The sequence below is a fragment of the Rhinatrema bivittatum genome, chromosome 13, assembly GCF_901001135.1.
Source record: "Rhinatrema bivittatum chromosome 13, aRhiBiv1.1, whole genome shotgun sequence".
In the NCBI taxonomy this organism is placed as follows: Eukaryota; Metazoa; Chordata; class Amphibia; order Gymnophiona; family Rhinatrematidae; genus Rhinatrema; species Rhinatrema bivittatum.
Window position 1 is genome coordinate 10,433,283 of NC_042627.1, and position 15,002 is coordinate 10,448,284.

General features: G+C 47.6%; 1 protein-coding gene across 4 annotated transcripts in view; it reads left to right on the forward strand.

Annotated features, from left to right (window-relative positions):
- The window catches only part of ALPK3 (alpha kinase 3), a 115,442-nt gene extending 105,739 nt beyond the window's left edge, over positions 1-9,703 (forward strand). For all 4 annotated transcript variants that reach the window (XM_029574384.1, XM_029574382.1, XM_029574385.1 and 1 more), the window contains one exon: positions 86-9,703. In XM_029574384.1, coding sequence (XP_029430244.1) covers positions 86-434 — 349 coding nt within the window. In that variant the 3' untranslated portion in view covers positions 435-9,703. The remainder of the gene's footprint in view (positions 1-85) is intronic.
- The last annotated feature ends 5,299 nt before the right edge of the window (positions 9,704-15,002 follow it).

A 15,002-nucleotide genomic window follows, 5' to 3' on the forward strand; every position in this document is an offset into this window, starting at 1 on the left:
GGGGAAGCGGCAGTAAATGCTCAAAGCTATGAAGAAATGAAATGTGCATACCGGTGCCTATATTTGTTTTATATGAATTTTTCAGGTACCAAGGCCTCAAGGAGAGTTGCTTTCCTGCCCTTATGGATCAGTTCACCTCAGTTCATCAGTGCAACCGATATTGTGAGATGCTGGGGCTGAAGTCACTGAAGAACACTGATGCTATGCAGCAGTCAACCAAACCCAAGGGGTCCAAGAGCCCCTCCACGGGAAGGAAGGCTGGCTCAGCTCAGTCCAGCCCCCAGATGCCAAAGAAAGGCCTAGCCAGCCCCCAGGGTACCCGGAAATGTGGCAGCAGCCCGAAAACTGCCAGGAAGACATCTGACCCAGCAGAAGCACAACCAGCCTCAAAACACAGAACTGTGGAGATCCCAAGGTCAGTGAGGATGCGATAAAATTTAAAGAGCATTTTTTTTAAAAAAAAGAAGTACGTGGACTGGACACCTCAGATCGTGGACTGTACTACAAAAGAAATAAGACTTGTAAACTCATAATGTAAAATACTTGAGTAGACATCTACTCAACAAGTTACAAAACAGCTACATCTAGAAGCCTTTCGTCATCCAAGCTTCTGTGCAATGACCCTTGCCAAAAGCAGCAGACAGGCTGTTGACAGTTGACATACTATGTATCGCCCATGATGCTGATAGCATAAGGCAAGGTCCCCACAAACCCAAGGCTCTCTTCCCATTCATGGAAAAGACTCCCAAGTTCATTGCTACACTACAAGAATGGCTGGGCTGCATCAGAGTAAACCCCGCATCACCGCATGTGCATGCACCTCCAAAGGCTGGCGCAGCTGCTGCTTTTTCTGCAGTTTAGATTTTTAATAAACCTCTTGGTGTGGTTGGGTAGGAATCGTTAAATGAGGTCAAAAGGATAGGAAAAACACATGGATTTTTTTAAGTGCTTTTCATGGACTGTTAGATATGTGGACTATGCCGCTGAAGAAATACTGTGATAGTGACAGGGTGAAGGACTGGGATTTGTGTGCAGTGGGGCAAGGAATTAAATTGTGCTCCAGAAAATAAGGAAATACTGGTTGTCAGTCCCTGAAGTTCTGAACTGCAAAACGTTGAGAATTAGCTGGTGATTAACTTTGCACATCAATACGTCCTACTCACAGGGATATTTAAATATGCTGTAAGCAGGAGGATAGCTCTTACTTAATAATAATAATAGTGGGCCTGTTGTAAAATGTACTGTTCTTCTGGCAAAATTAACGAGACGCCAAGAAATTAGCGATTGGTCTTCCTCTTCCTCCTTGCTAGTGACTGAAGAATCGTAGCTGGGAGAGGAAGAGTAGAAAGGCTGAAGACCCACCTTGCTCTTTTTTTCAGTTTCCGTTTCATTTGGCTGGAACTGTGTGTGTTTGTGTGTGGTACTGGTGAGGGGATGAGGGTGGGAAGGAAGAGGAAGTCACGCGAATTTAATGCAGGTTAAAGGTGCTGGATCAAAATGTGCAAAGCATTCTCCATATAAATCGAGTCTGGTGAAATTTAGAAGCCGAGTCACTGAAATTTTCAGATTTTTTTTTTTCTAGATTCACCAGGAAAAAAAATCATGGAAATATAATGTGGATCTGCCTGTTGTGGGCTTCTGTGAATCACCGAATTTAGACCAAAGCTGACGGGGGTTCACTGATTTGCGAAAAATGTGTATCGGATTTTCGCAGAAACCTTTAGTTTTCTATAAAAGTCTGATGCGGATTTCTGCAAATCGGTGAAGCCATAGTAGCGGCAGCTCAGAAGGTGCCTCAGTGCTGTGGGATGAGGGCAATGCCCTCTCCAGTGCTCTGCAGTTCTTTGGCATCTCTGCTGCTGCCGGTGGTCTCATTTGGTCCCAAACTGTGGTGTTCTTTTTCGGGATATGGAGGACACAGCCCAGTGGGAACTGAGGTGAGACCCCCAACTCATTTCATAAAGGTCTCCTTTCGGGTGCCAATGGCTGTGTTTTCCCTAAAATGGGGCCATTTTACAAACTATGGCCCAGTTATTTGACTTTCTTAACATGTAATAAGGATTGTCCTCCTCCTGAATGTTGTTGTGTGTAGGGGGCACCACTGCTTTAAAAGGAAACACGGTTCTAAGTGGACTCAAACTAACCTGAGTTGGAGACTGCTGAGTTGAAAATGTTGACAAGGGATTTGGACAAAGTGAAGGAGAAGCGTAAAAAGAATTATTTAGTGCATGAGCGTGGGAGGATGTTTTGAAAGCGGAGCATGGAAATGATTATTTTGTGCCAAACCTAAGGGCCAGTGGCCCTCTTTGTGAGAGCCAGATAATGCTCTATTTGATGCTCCCGGGTAAAGAATAAATGGAAAGAGTATGTAGAAGGAGTGAACAGTACAGTAGGCGCGCATGTTACGTTGAAAGCTCCGGCTGTGATAATGCTGTCTGTAGTCTTCATTTCCACAGGTTCCCGCCCCTCCTGGTGCTCCTCATCCCTGTTGATTGCTTTCGTTCTTGGTTTTTTGTTGGGTTTTTTTTACTTTGGAAATGACTTGCATCTCTGCTCCTTCCTGACCCATTCCTCTTCTCTCTTAGATCTCCTTCTGTTGGAATCCAGGCCCTCACTCACTCTCACTCCTCTGGTAGTCACATTTAAGTCTCTTCCTGGTTTTCACCGCCCCTTGCAGAATGCTGCTTTCTTCCCTTCAGCTCTCTGATGTTTTTCTTTTCTCTGCAGTTTGGTTGTTTTTGATTTATTTTTTACAGTATTTGGAGAAGCTTGTATATGCTGCAAAGAATAGAAAGTGTTATGGTTGATAAAAAAAACCCAAGTTTTATTTGTCAAATGGCATCACTGAGCATGTAAGGAAATCCTTCAATATGCAGCGAGAATATTCTGAGACATCAGCCAGTGACAAGGTAGCTTTAATAATGGCTGGTGACATCACAGTGGTGACCTCACTGAAATTTTAACTTCAGACTTTGAACAAATGGAAAATAAAAAGCATTGATATTTATTCAATGTCAAAAGTTAAAACATTAATGTTTTTAGGTCACAGAACATTCTGTAAACCCAATAATATAGTCCTTGTGTTCTTATCACTTAGATCATTGGGATGACACATTGTATTCATCAGCACACCCACGGCTGTGCGGCTATAGCTAAGACATTCTGCATTGTACGGCTGTAGGACAGTACTGCATTTTAGGTTTTTATGATCTTAAACTTTCTCAAGGTACTCATGATCTGTATGAAAAACAGTTATGTCATTGGAAGCCAAATCCTTGGTTTCATGTCAACAACCTGCTAAACGTGCCTTCCAATTACACATCTTCCTGTTATCAAATCCCACGAGTCAGAAAGAGCTTTAATACCATTTCCCCTGTCATTCTCATCTGCAAATCTGCTCTTGGGGAATAAAGGCTATGCTGAATAATGAACTACCTAAGCAATTGTCTGAGCATTAAATCTTTACCAATGAGGTTAGAAGATCAAACCTCTCACCGGTTATTCAAATTGAAAACCTGGATAAAAAAGATTTGTTGGAGCTTTCTCTGCACAATGTAAAACATTTCCTGGAAAAGCCCTCCATAAGAAAGACAGACTGCTTGCCTGGGGATGCTCTTCCATGCACCAGTTTCATTCAGTGTATTTCAACGGGCCTGACCTTTCATTCTTGCACTAATTCCCTCGAGCCTTGTTGGGGGGAGAGGTTAGCAGCAGCAGTTGCCTCTGGAATGTGATGTCTCTTGATTTAGAAGTCCAGTTTAAGTAATAGCATAGGGAGAACTTCAGGGTGGAAAACAGATTGCAATGCATGCTTTTTTGTAAGCTGGTTTAAAGGATTCCTCCTGGAAACTGTGATACAGGGGTATTAGAATAGCACTGGCACATAGAAGATGGATATTTAATATTCCTTGGTATGTGGCAACTGGATGATAAGGAGGAAATGACCGACAAAAGCTCCTACTGTATGTTTTGTTCAAGGTCTCATAGTAGAGACTTATGTAAAAAGATCTGTTTTGTGCTTGGCTTTCCTTAAGAGGACAGTTCACAAGGCAGAGGTTGCTTGTCATGGTCCCAGCTTTGGAAGCGAAAGCCATAAATGGAATATTAATGGTGGCGCCAATTGGGAGGCCAATGATGCAGTCGTGTAGTTCATGCAGCTGTTTGCTGCTATGACAGTGAGCATTACAAAGCAGCTGGCCACTCCGGCTTATCCATGAACACCTTCAGATCAAGCAATTCGATTTAATGATGCCAGAAGCTGTATTATAGCAAATGGGCTTCTAGACCTTCATCTTACCTGCCCATGACGCTTAATGCCTACAAAGCAAATTCTGAGATAATGTTCCACAAGTAGCTTATTCCTGAAATCCATGCTGATTCACATATCAAGCAATTAGGACAACGTACACCGGCTTTACATGAGAGGGTGAAATTAGGAGGAAGATGGGGAAACCATCTTTCTCAAAGGGTATGGTGAGCCTGTGGCATGGTCCGTTGGGGAAAGCATTTGGAATAAACAAACCCAGCTCCACGCAGGCAAATTGATCTGGGACTCGTTTCTTCCAGAGAAACATAGTTGATAAGCCCTGGCTAGTTTGGGGGTGTACAGGGCTGGATTTAAGACTCTGCTGCCCATGAGCAGAACCAGAGAGAAGAGGGTTTCCCTCCAGCCTCTGCTGGAGATTGGAGATCAAGGGGGAGATGCCAGAGCGCCACTGCAGCGTCCCTTTGAAGCGGCGCCAGAAAACGGGAGCAGGCTCCTCTTCAGCCCGCGTATTTGGCACCTTCCGAATCTGGTGCCCTAGGCGGCTGCCTATGTTAATGTTCCTAAATCCAGGCCTAGATGTGTAAGGAGCTTTACATGTGCTGCAGCATAGGTAAAGTGTGAAGCGGTAGGCAGTTATTCCCAAAAGCAGTCAATGAAACCAGGCAGGAGGTCATTGTTAGTATACCAGGAGTGAAACTATATGGCAAGATCTAGTTTTAATATTAAGTGCAGAATCCAGACTAAAGGGAAGGTAATTAAGTGGTGAGTTTTGAGTCGGTGTTCTGAGGTGCAGCCATTCAAGAACGCAGGGATTAGCATAGGCAAGGTATGCTTAATCTCTTAAATGCGATGTATGTCCTCACTCATGCAATACGTGGTGTGTAGCGGAGGCCATATTTACCTCTATAGCCCCTGCCCCAACTTCTCCTGGCATGCAGGGGCTCAGGTGTGAGGTCATGGGCTGCAATAGTGCTCATGTTCCTAGATTCTTCTTGCACGGGGGGGGGGGGGGGGGGGGGAGAGTCCGTCTTTGAGGACCCTTAAAGGCTTCTCTCAGCAGGAGCCCTTTGAAACCAGTCCCGTAAAGAACCAAAACAACACCCTCCACACTGTAGCTGTTGTTCAAAGAATAAAAACCCTATACCGATCACTGATTTCAGGAAAACTATAGCTTAATGCATAGTCAATGCAGAAAAAAAATAAAGTCCAGTAGCACAAAAAAGATTCTCAAACAGTAGCAATTTTGGCACCCCCTCCTTCTGGGCACTCCCCCTGCTACCTGCAGGCTCTTCTTCTTCCTCCTGTTTCTCTTTACTTCAGATTCTCGTTGTCAAGTCAGTAGCACCAAGAACATTCCCTTGATGGGAGTTTTCCCTCTGAACTCCCGCAAAGGCTTCAGGTAACTTAGAAATCCTCAGGAAAAGTCCCAGGAATCCCTCTGGGACCCCAAGGCATGACTTCCCCATTCCTGAAGACCTGGGGCCCAGTCCCCTTCCCAGGCCAGGAAGCAGGGCTCCCCTTGCAGAGACCACCCTGCATCAGCACCTCTGTATTGAAAGGGGTACCCCTGAAGAAGAACAACCTTTGGAAGGAGACACCTGAAGACCCTCTCTCTTGGAAAGAGAAGCTTGAAGACCTTGAACCACAAGGGCAAAGGAGCTTTGTTAAACTTGTGACAGCTCCCACTGGGGAGTGCCAGATCTCTTCTTACCCTCCTCCTCTATTCTGACATCACACCTCATGCTACACTAAGTTCATGGCCCCCTTACACCCCCTTTTCAAAATCTGAGGCCACAATTATAGTATTTATTTATCTATCACTGCTTAAGACAGACTCCCCAGCAGTGTACAACAAGTAAAAACCATTACAACATAGTGTAGCCTTGAAAATCTAGAATATGCCTACTATTCTATATCTTTTAGCTCCATGTACAATCTGTAAGTGAAGTAGTTTCTACCATGTGTTGAAAGGGGAAAAAAAAATGTAATTGCACAAATGCCAGTATTTATGTGGGAAATTTTATTGGAACTATGGGAGGTCCTTGAGATGGATGAAGAAGGGACTCTATAAAAACCGAAAAACACACATCTGTGCCTTGGCTTTACAAAGTAGCACTCCTTCAGTGCTGTCACCCTCTTTGGCATTTTCATCCCTCCTCTTTTCCTATTGAGCACCGGTCTACTGCCAAGCATGCATCTTCTTATTGGTGTCAGTAGACTGACCCATCCAAAGTAACCTTCCATCCATACTAAAGCAACTGATGTTAGATATGATGGCAGTGGTTTTCAAATACAGTTTGCAAGACCAACCAACAGATATAGGTTTATATGCACAAATTATTCCCATTCTTAGACCAAATGTGTACAGATATATCTCATGAATATTCATTACATATCCTCAATATCAGAGCTATTTGGGTGGGTGGATGGGGAAGAGGGTCTGGAGAACCAGATTTGAGAACCACTGGTAGGAAGCTTCAACACTTGCTGTGCATTCCACATTGCAGCAGCCTGTTTTATCAACGGGGGGGAATATCTGGATTTGAACCTGCAACTTTCCAGTTGCAAGCCAGGTACTCTACCACTGTATCGTTTAAAGAGCAGCTCCTTTAGCTGAGCTAACAGGTGAATCCTATCCACTGTAGACAAGTTGCAAGAGAGCATTTTCATTTCAGTCTGGGCAGGCACCAGACTGAAGCTGAGTGATGGCTTGCCGCCGTAGACAACATCTCTACTGCCATAAGACATCATCTACCATGCCTGCGAGCTTACTGCAAAGCGCCTACCAATTTCACATTTCCAGGTGCCATGACGTTTCTGTTATTCAAAATCAAAGGGATGATGGGGGGAGAAAGACCCCTCTTCTCGCCCGGTGGAAATATCAGATTCTGCAGGAGGCGGTGCTTTTCACGATGTAATGAATGATGGAGAGACGGGACGTGAAGCCCATAAAGTGATGAGGCCGGCGGTACGGTAATGCTCGCGCCCTCCAAGCTCAGATGGAGTGCAGAATCTCTTCTCATACAAGTGCCTTTTCTCTCAGGAAGGAGTCTTCCTTTCAGATTTCTTTGCTGTAGGGTGGCTCAATACTCAGTAGAGCGATTCATTGCTTTGTGGCTCCTCAGTGCAGCAGATCGGCTAAGTATTATGGGATGGCTGGACATAGTACCCCCAGAGTGCACCATTACGTTTGGGTGACAGTGCCATAAAGTGATTTGTTGTGTTTCCTGCTCACTTTAGATGAGATGATGTTCATTTTCTGTATTTTAGCTTAAAAAGATTCAGCAGCGTGTCTGGTAGCAGAGGTTGGGGTTTTGGCATCGGCAGTGGCAGAGTCTGCTTGGGACGAGGGTGCTAAGTCTGATTCCCCCACTCATTCCTCTTTCTCTTAGCATTGATTTGGTGGATCCGAGGGGGCCCTCTCTAGGCAGAACAGGTGTTTTTTTGGCAGGACTTTTCCAAGGGCTAAGACCTTTTCTGTATCTGTGAAACAAAACTCTTTCCTGGATGCATCCGCCAGTTTCATAGCTTTATTTTCTCCAGCATATCTGTTGTCAAAGTGTTGCATGTTCAAGAAGGTTTGATGATATTTAAACATAAATAAAATGTGCCATCTGGATTGCTGAACGCTGCACCTATTGAAACATTGAAATACCTAAAAATGTTCCAGTCAGGCTGCCACTTGGTCCATTTTGAGAAGTGAAGCCCTGTGGCGTGGGCTCCGGGTGCGTTGAAGCCTGACCGTTGCCAGCCCAGCGACTCCGTGGCCCTGCAGCTCAGAAGACCCGGGCTTCCATTCTCATGTCAGGTCCTTCCAGTCGTTGCAACACTCAGTGGCCAAACTTAGGCCCCATGATGGCAGCATTCTGGGAGGAGCCCTGCCGCATGACCCCCTCAGCTGAGGGATGTCACCATCACGACTGGGTTAGTTGATTTGGCATGGTGTACACAATGGGGGAGGGGGTGGAATCCCCCAGGGAGGTATGAATGAAGGTTTTATTACTGGTCCAGATTCCAGCCCTGGGTCCAATTGAGCTGGAAGTACGAAGGAGCAGGAAGAAAATGTCAGCCAACCACCCCTCTCATGCCCTTCCCCTATAAGGGAAGGGATAATTTGAAAAGGTTGTTGAATAGTTTTAGATGGGTTTTTGTTTTTTTTTAAACATTCTGGATTTTTAGAAGCACTTTGGAGCTCTGCTAAATTGTAGGAGTAAAATGTTGTCCTGCTTTCATACGGTAAGAAATGGTAATGGTGACCTGAAAGAGAATTGTAGCTTGGACAGAAAAGAACCATTGAGTTGCGCTTTCTGTTCTTCTTCACCCCCAAGTCCTCCACAGCTCATCCTGTTCCCCTGCCATTGCCTGGGGCTGATGCTGAGTAAGCTACGGGCAACTTGAATTCGTTGCCAGTCATGAAGGGATCATGGGCAGCTGGAAGAAACCTTTCTGATGGTTAAATGTTTTCCCGCTCTAGCCAGTATTACCCATTACCTCTTTACTTATTGGCCACAATTAAAACCTATGGGATCCTGAGTCCCAAATTTAGTAAATCGGGTTCTCCCTCCCCTAAGAACGACCCAGGATACGTTTTAGCCTCCCCACCACACACACACATGCACATACCTTTTTCCAAAATTGGTTTCTGTTCCATTGGGAGGGGTTGCTTACATTCTGCCAGTGATGATATGATGGCCAAGATACGCTCATCCTTGTTGCATTATATGGGAAATGTTCCGGTACAATCAGACCGAAGTGCTGTGTGAAGAGATTTGCTGACAGCACGGTTTGTCTGGTGGTTTATTCCACTGAACCGAACCCGTGCTTCCACGGGGTGCGTGCACGCGCTAAAGGCGACACTCACCTGATCACACCTAGTGGAGGCACAGAAGTCAGATATTCACTGAGCAGCCTAAGCAACTGCCTCCCTCTGCGGCAGGTCCAGCGAGCAAAATGCCGTACTCAAGAAGCAGGCAGAGCTCAGTGGCCTCCCTATCCAATGAATTAATGAAGCCCCAAGCAAACTCTGTGCTGCCTCTTCACTCCATTCGCAAGCCTGTACTGTAAGGTGTGAAGAATTGAGAATTTGCTAGGATAAATTGTTATTGCTAGACTTTTTTTTTTTTTTTTTGTCCTTTTTGGGATGTGTTTCTAAACAGGGTGCTAAGCTGGACAATCGCAGCGCGTCGCTAGTAGTAGCACTGAGCCGACGTAGGCCCGAGCCGCAGCCCGCAGTGTTCCTCTGTGCCCCTTTCTGGTGTGAAGCTGCACTGAGTCTCGTTTTTAATTCCCCTCTGCCTGCTTAGTATTCTGCACTGTTATATATAGTGTACATTTCTTCCTCCACTTTTGTAAAAAGAAAAAATGTACATACTGACATCTATGTGTATTGAAAAAGCTGCTGTGTTTTAGATGCAATAAAGTCATGTACTGTATGCACTCAGCCCGTGTGCAGTCTCTCTTACACCCAAAGGATAAGGGGGCTTTAGAAACAAAGGGGAAAGCAACGTTTCAGGTATGAACAGCTAGCTGGGTGGCACAGGTTGCATCTATTGAACTTTTCCAGTTCTTTCTTCCTCAGTGCCCTCCCTCTGCAGAACAGACAGCCAGGGCCATGAGAAGGGGGTGGGCAAGGCATGTGCAGCCCTCTGGGGCACCAGGCCCAGCAGCGCCAATGTGCCTCGGCCCTCCATGCTGCTGCTCTGCTAGCAGGAGCTCTCTCCGAGGTCCAGTGTAACCTGAGAAGGACCTGAGCTGGCCAGCTGGATCATCCAAGGGGGTTTCCATCGCCCGTGGCTAACCCCCCAGCGTCTGACTGCCTGGGGCTCCAGATCTATGCCTGTGATCCGCTGAGACAGTTTGGTGAATGAATTTGCAGCCAGGATTAAGCCAGGCTCTACTTTTATTAATCCTCATGCATGGTCTCTCGATTGCTTTATATTCCCTGTCAATCTTGGGCCCACTGCACTGCTGGTTCTGCCTTTTCCTAGCAGCATTTAGCAACCCCATGTGGGAGCCTGAGATGGTGCTGCTTATATAAAACCCTGCCACCATTTTAGTTAGCCCTTGTAGGGGCCGCGTGTCACTATGCCCTCCCCGGATTTTCTTTGTTTCTTACTGAAGGAACCGTGGTCCTCTAGGAACGAGGGCCTTTGCCTAACGTGACTTTGACCTTTTGGAAACTTTTTTTTGCTTTTAGAGGAGGAAGTTATTCCACCCTTTCTCTATTTTTTTTTTTTTTGTTTCCCTTTTGTAAGACTTTTGTTTTTCCAACGTGTCTGAGTAACCCCCAGGGCCCCGGAGCTCAGTGTGTGTCATCTCAGAGGAGTGGTCTTCCTCAATCAGAGAGCACAGGTGGACTGATGGAGGAAGGAATCTGGGTTCATTCCTGGGGAGAAAGAGGCAGTGAAGAAGGTCCGTGGCACCCGTCCGGTGTTAACCACGTCTACATCATCAGGATTTTGAAGAGATGAGTATGGAGGCATCCTCCCGGTACTGACAAGGGAAGTAAGAAGAATGTCTGACCAACTGGACCTAAGGTATGAGAAATTACTTTACTTGGGAACACTTAAATTGGGAAAAGATTATCCTAACCACAAAATTCTGGAAGGCAGTTCCAAAACTACCCCATGAGCTGGAAGGAATCAGGAATAAGACCTATCAATTGACATCAGTAACAGAATACATTAACTGGAAGCTGAAGATCACAAAGGAGATCTGAAGCTTTAAAATGGATAGTAAATGAATTATAAATAATAAGAACTAGTTGTTGCAGTCCCGGTCGCTAGGCTAGCGACCGGGTCCTTACCTTTCTCCTGCCTCCCCCGGTCTCGCTGCAATCCGTTGCTCCTGGGGGCCTGCAGGGCCGCATGGCAGCGTCTCTCTCCACGTGGAGACGCTGCCGAAGGACGATTCTGACTCCTCCCACTGCCAGGCAACGCGCGCGCGTGAGCAGGGGGCTCTTAAAGGTCCAGCACCCGGAAGTGCTGAACCGCCCTGTTCCTGACGTCAGACGCTGGCTGGCTATTTAAACCATCGTCTGACTTCCTTGCTTTGCCTTTGCAACGAGGTCGCTCTCCTGAGTGCTTAGTTGCTTCCCAGCGTTGCTTTCAGCCTTGGTTCCTGCTTGTTCCAGCCGTGCCTTGCTTCCAGCTCTGGTTCCTGCTTGTTCCAGCCGTGCCTTGCTTCCAGCTCTGGTTCCTGCTTGTTCCAGCCGTGCCTTGCTTCCAGCTCTGGTTCCTGCTTGTTCCAGCCGTGCCTTGCTTCCAGCTCCGGTTCCTGCTTGTTCCAGCCGTGCCTTGCTTCCAGCTCCGGTTCCAGCTTGTTCCAGCCGTGCCTTGCTTCCAGCTCCGGTTCCAGCTTGTCCCAGCCGTACCTTGCTTCCAGGTCAGGTTCTGTTTGGTCCTGCTGTGCCTTGGCTCCAGCTCTGGGCTCCACTTGCTGTCTACATATCCTGACTCCAGCTCCGGTTCCTGATTCTCCTTTGTCTTCAGCCAGCCACGAACCTTGGTCTTCTTCACGATTCTCCTTTGTCTTCAGCCAGCCACGAACCTTGGTCTTCTTCACGATTCTCCTTTGTCTTCAGCCAGCCACGAACCTTGGTCTTCTTCACGATTCTCCTTTGTCTTCAGCCAGCCACGAACCTTGGTCTTCTTCACGATTCTCCTTTGTCTTCAGCCAGCCACGAACCTTGGTCTTCTTCACGATTCTCCTTTGTCTTCTGCCAGCCTCGAACCTTGGACTCTTTCACGATTCTCCTAAGTCCCAGCGACTCGGACCCCTACGGGCTCCTCCTGGGGGGGTCTCGGGTTTCCAGGGTGAAGACGCCACCAGTCCGCTCCAGCTGAGTGCCGCCTCCCGGCTTATTAACTCCTGTGGACGCTGTCCACCTCAGCCGGCCCAAGGGTCCACTATTGACTTTACTCATAACATAACAGTTTGCAAAGGCCATGGACTCGGCGGACTCCGCTCCTATGCAGGCCATCCTTGGCATGGCCCAAAGAATCCAGCAGCAACAGCAATGTCTGGAAGTCTTGGCTGCTACGGTGGATCGCCTAGCCAGTCGCTTGGACGCCAATCCTCCACCGCTGGCACCACCCCCGCCTCCACTGGCGGTTCAAGCTCCCGCACAGACTCAGCTTCCAGCGCCTACTCGATACTCCGGGGATGCCAGATCGTGCAGGGCGTTTTTGAATCAGTGCTTCATCCGCTTCACGTTGCTACCAGGGCAGTTCCCGTCTGATGCCGTCAAGGTAGCATATATTTTGTCTCTGCTCGATGGGAGGGCTATGCTATGGGCCTCTCCCATGTGGGAGAAACAGGACGCCATGCTGCACAACTTGCAGGATTTCGTGACTCACTTCAAACAGACTTTTGATGAGCCAGCTCGTGCTACCACTGCTACCACTGAAATTCTACAGCTACGACAAGGATCCCGCTCTCTGGCGGAGTACGCTATTGAATTTCGTACTCTGGCGATGGAACTCGGCTGGCAGGATGACTGTTTGTGGGGTATTTTCCTGGAAGGTCTTGCAGGTCGTATCAAAGACGAGCTGATGGCTCGCGACCTGCCCCTCACTCTGAACGGGGTGATAGACTTGGCCGGGAGGATTGACCGGCGATTGCAGCAACGAGCTAAGGAGGGTCGAGTTCCTCGTCGGCCTGTCTCATTGGCACCCTCCTTCTCCAGGTCTCTGACTGTACCTCACAAGACACCATCAGCCTCCCACAGCTCCTCAGGGGAACTTATGCAGCTTGGACGGGCACCGCTAACCGAGGAGGAGAAGACACGACGCCGCACTCTGGGCCTGTGCTTATACTGCGGCACTAAGGGTCATTTCCTGGGTCAATGTCCTGCGAGACCGGGAAATGCTCGAGTCTAGGGAGAGATGAGGAGGTTCCCCTAGGCTATGTTAATGCTACTCCTCAATGTACAGTTCCTATAACGCTGGAATATCCAGGTGGCTCCTTGCAGACTCTAGCTTTCATTGATTCCGGAGCCGGAGGGAACTTTATCTGGAGAGAACTGGTACACCAATTAGGACTACCTACTAAGCGCCGGATACCTCCGTTACGGGTTACCTCTATCCGGGGAACCCCTCTACCTGGATCCATTTCTGAAACCACGATGCCTCTCACTTTACGGACGGGAGTGCTTCACACTGAGACAATCTCCTTTTTGCTACTGGATAAATCGGTGCACCCTGTGGTCCTGGGACTCCCTTGGTTGCAACAACATGCTCCGGTGATCCATTGGGACTCTCTCCAAATTGCGCAATGGAGTCCTTCCTGTTTCCAGAATTGCCTGGATCCCGTTCCTAGACCGGAGATATTACTCTCTCACTCTGCCCTGGACCTTCCTTTGCCGTACCAGGATTACGCTGACGTGTTCTCCAAACAAAAAGCTGAACTGCTTCCATGCCATCGGCCCTTCGACTGTGCCATTGATTTACTACCTGGTTCCACTCCCCCGCGGGGTAGGGTATACCCTCTTTCTCTGCCAGAAACCCATGCAATGTCAGACTACATTACGGAGAATCTTGCCAAAGGGTTCATTCGCCCTTCGCACTCTCCTGCAGGAGCAGGATTCTTTTTTGTGTCCAAAAAAGATGGCTCCCTCCGGCCGTGCATAGACTATCGAGGTCTGAACTCCATCACTAAGAAAGATCGCTATCCCTTGCCTCTGATCCCAGAACTGCTCGATAGACTTCAGGGGGCCAAGATCTTTACAAAATTGGATTTACGTGGAGCATACAATTTGGTTCGTATTCGTCCCGGTGACGAGTGGAAGACAGCGTTCAACACGCGAGATGGACATTACGAATACTTAGTAATGCCTTTCGGCTTATGTAATGCCCCTGCTGTCTTCCAGAATCTGATGAATGAGGTACTCCGAGAGATGCTTCATTCTTTCGTCATAGTGTACCTTGATGACGTTCTGATCTATTCCCAAGATCTCTCCTCCCATCGCCAACACGTCAAACAGGTCTTACAGGCTCTAAGAGACAATCATCTATACGCTAAATTTGAAAAATGTCAGTTTGAGCGCGAGTCGCTTCCGTTCTTGGGATATATTGTTTCCTCGTCCGGTTTCCAGATGGACCCAGAGAAGGTGGCGGCCATTGTCAAATGGCCTCGCCCGTCTGGCCTGAAGGCGCTACAGCGATTCCTTGGATTCGCCAATTTTTACAGGCATTTTATACCACATTACTCCCAGAAGGTAGCTCCTCTCACGGCGCTTACTCGCAAAGGGGTTAACGCTCACGATTGGTCCACTACCGCCTCGGCTGCCTTTGAAGACTTAAAACAAGCATTCCTAGACGCTTCCTGCCTACGACACCCAGATCCACAACGACCCTTCATCCTGGAGGTCGATGCCTCGAATCTGGCTGTTGGAGCGGTGCTCAGTCAACACGATACTTCGGGCAAATTGATGCCATGTTCATACTTCTCTAAAAAGTTTTCGCCTGCTGAATGTAACTATGGCATCGGAGACAAAGAACTCTTAGCCATCAAGTTGGCCTTCGAGGAGTGGAGGCAATGGCTGGAGGGGGCTAATCATCCGGTGACAGTGTACACTGATCACAAAAATTTATTGTACTTGGCCAAGCTCAACGACTAAACTCGCGGCAAGCAAGATGGTCACTCTTCTTCAGTCGTTTCAATTTCATCCTCAAGTTTCGACCAGCTGAGAAGAACGTTCGAGCCGATGCTCTATCTCGTACCTATCAGCCGGAAG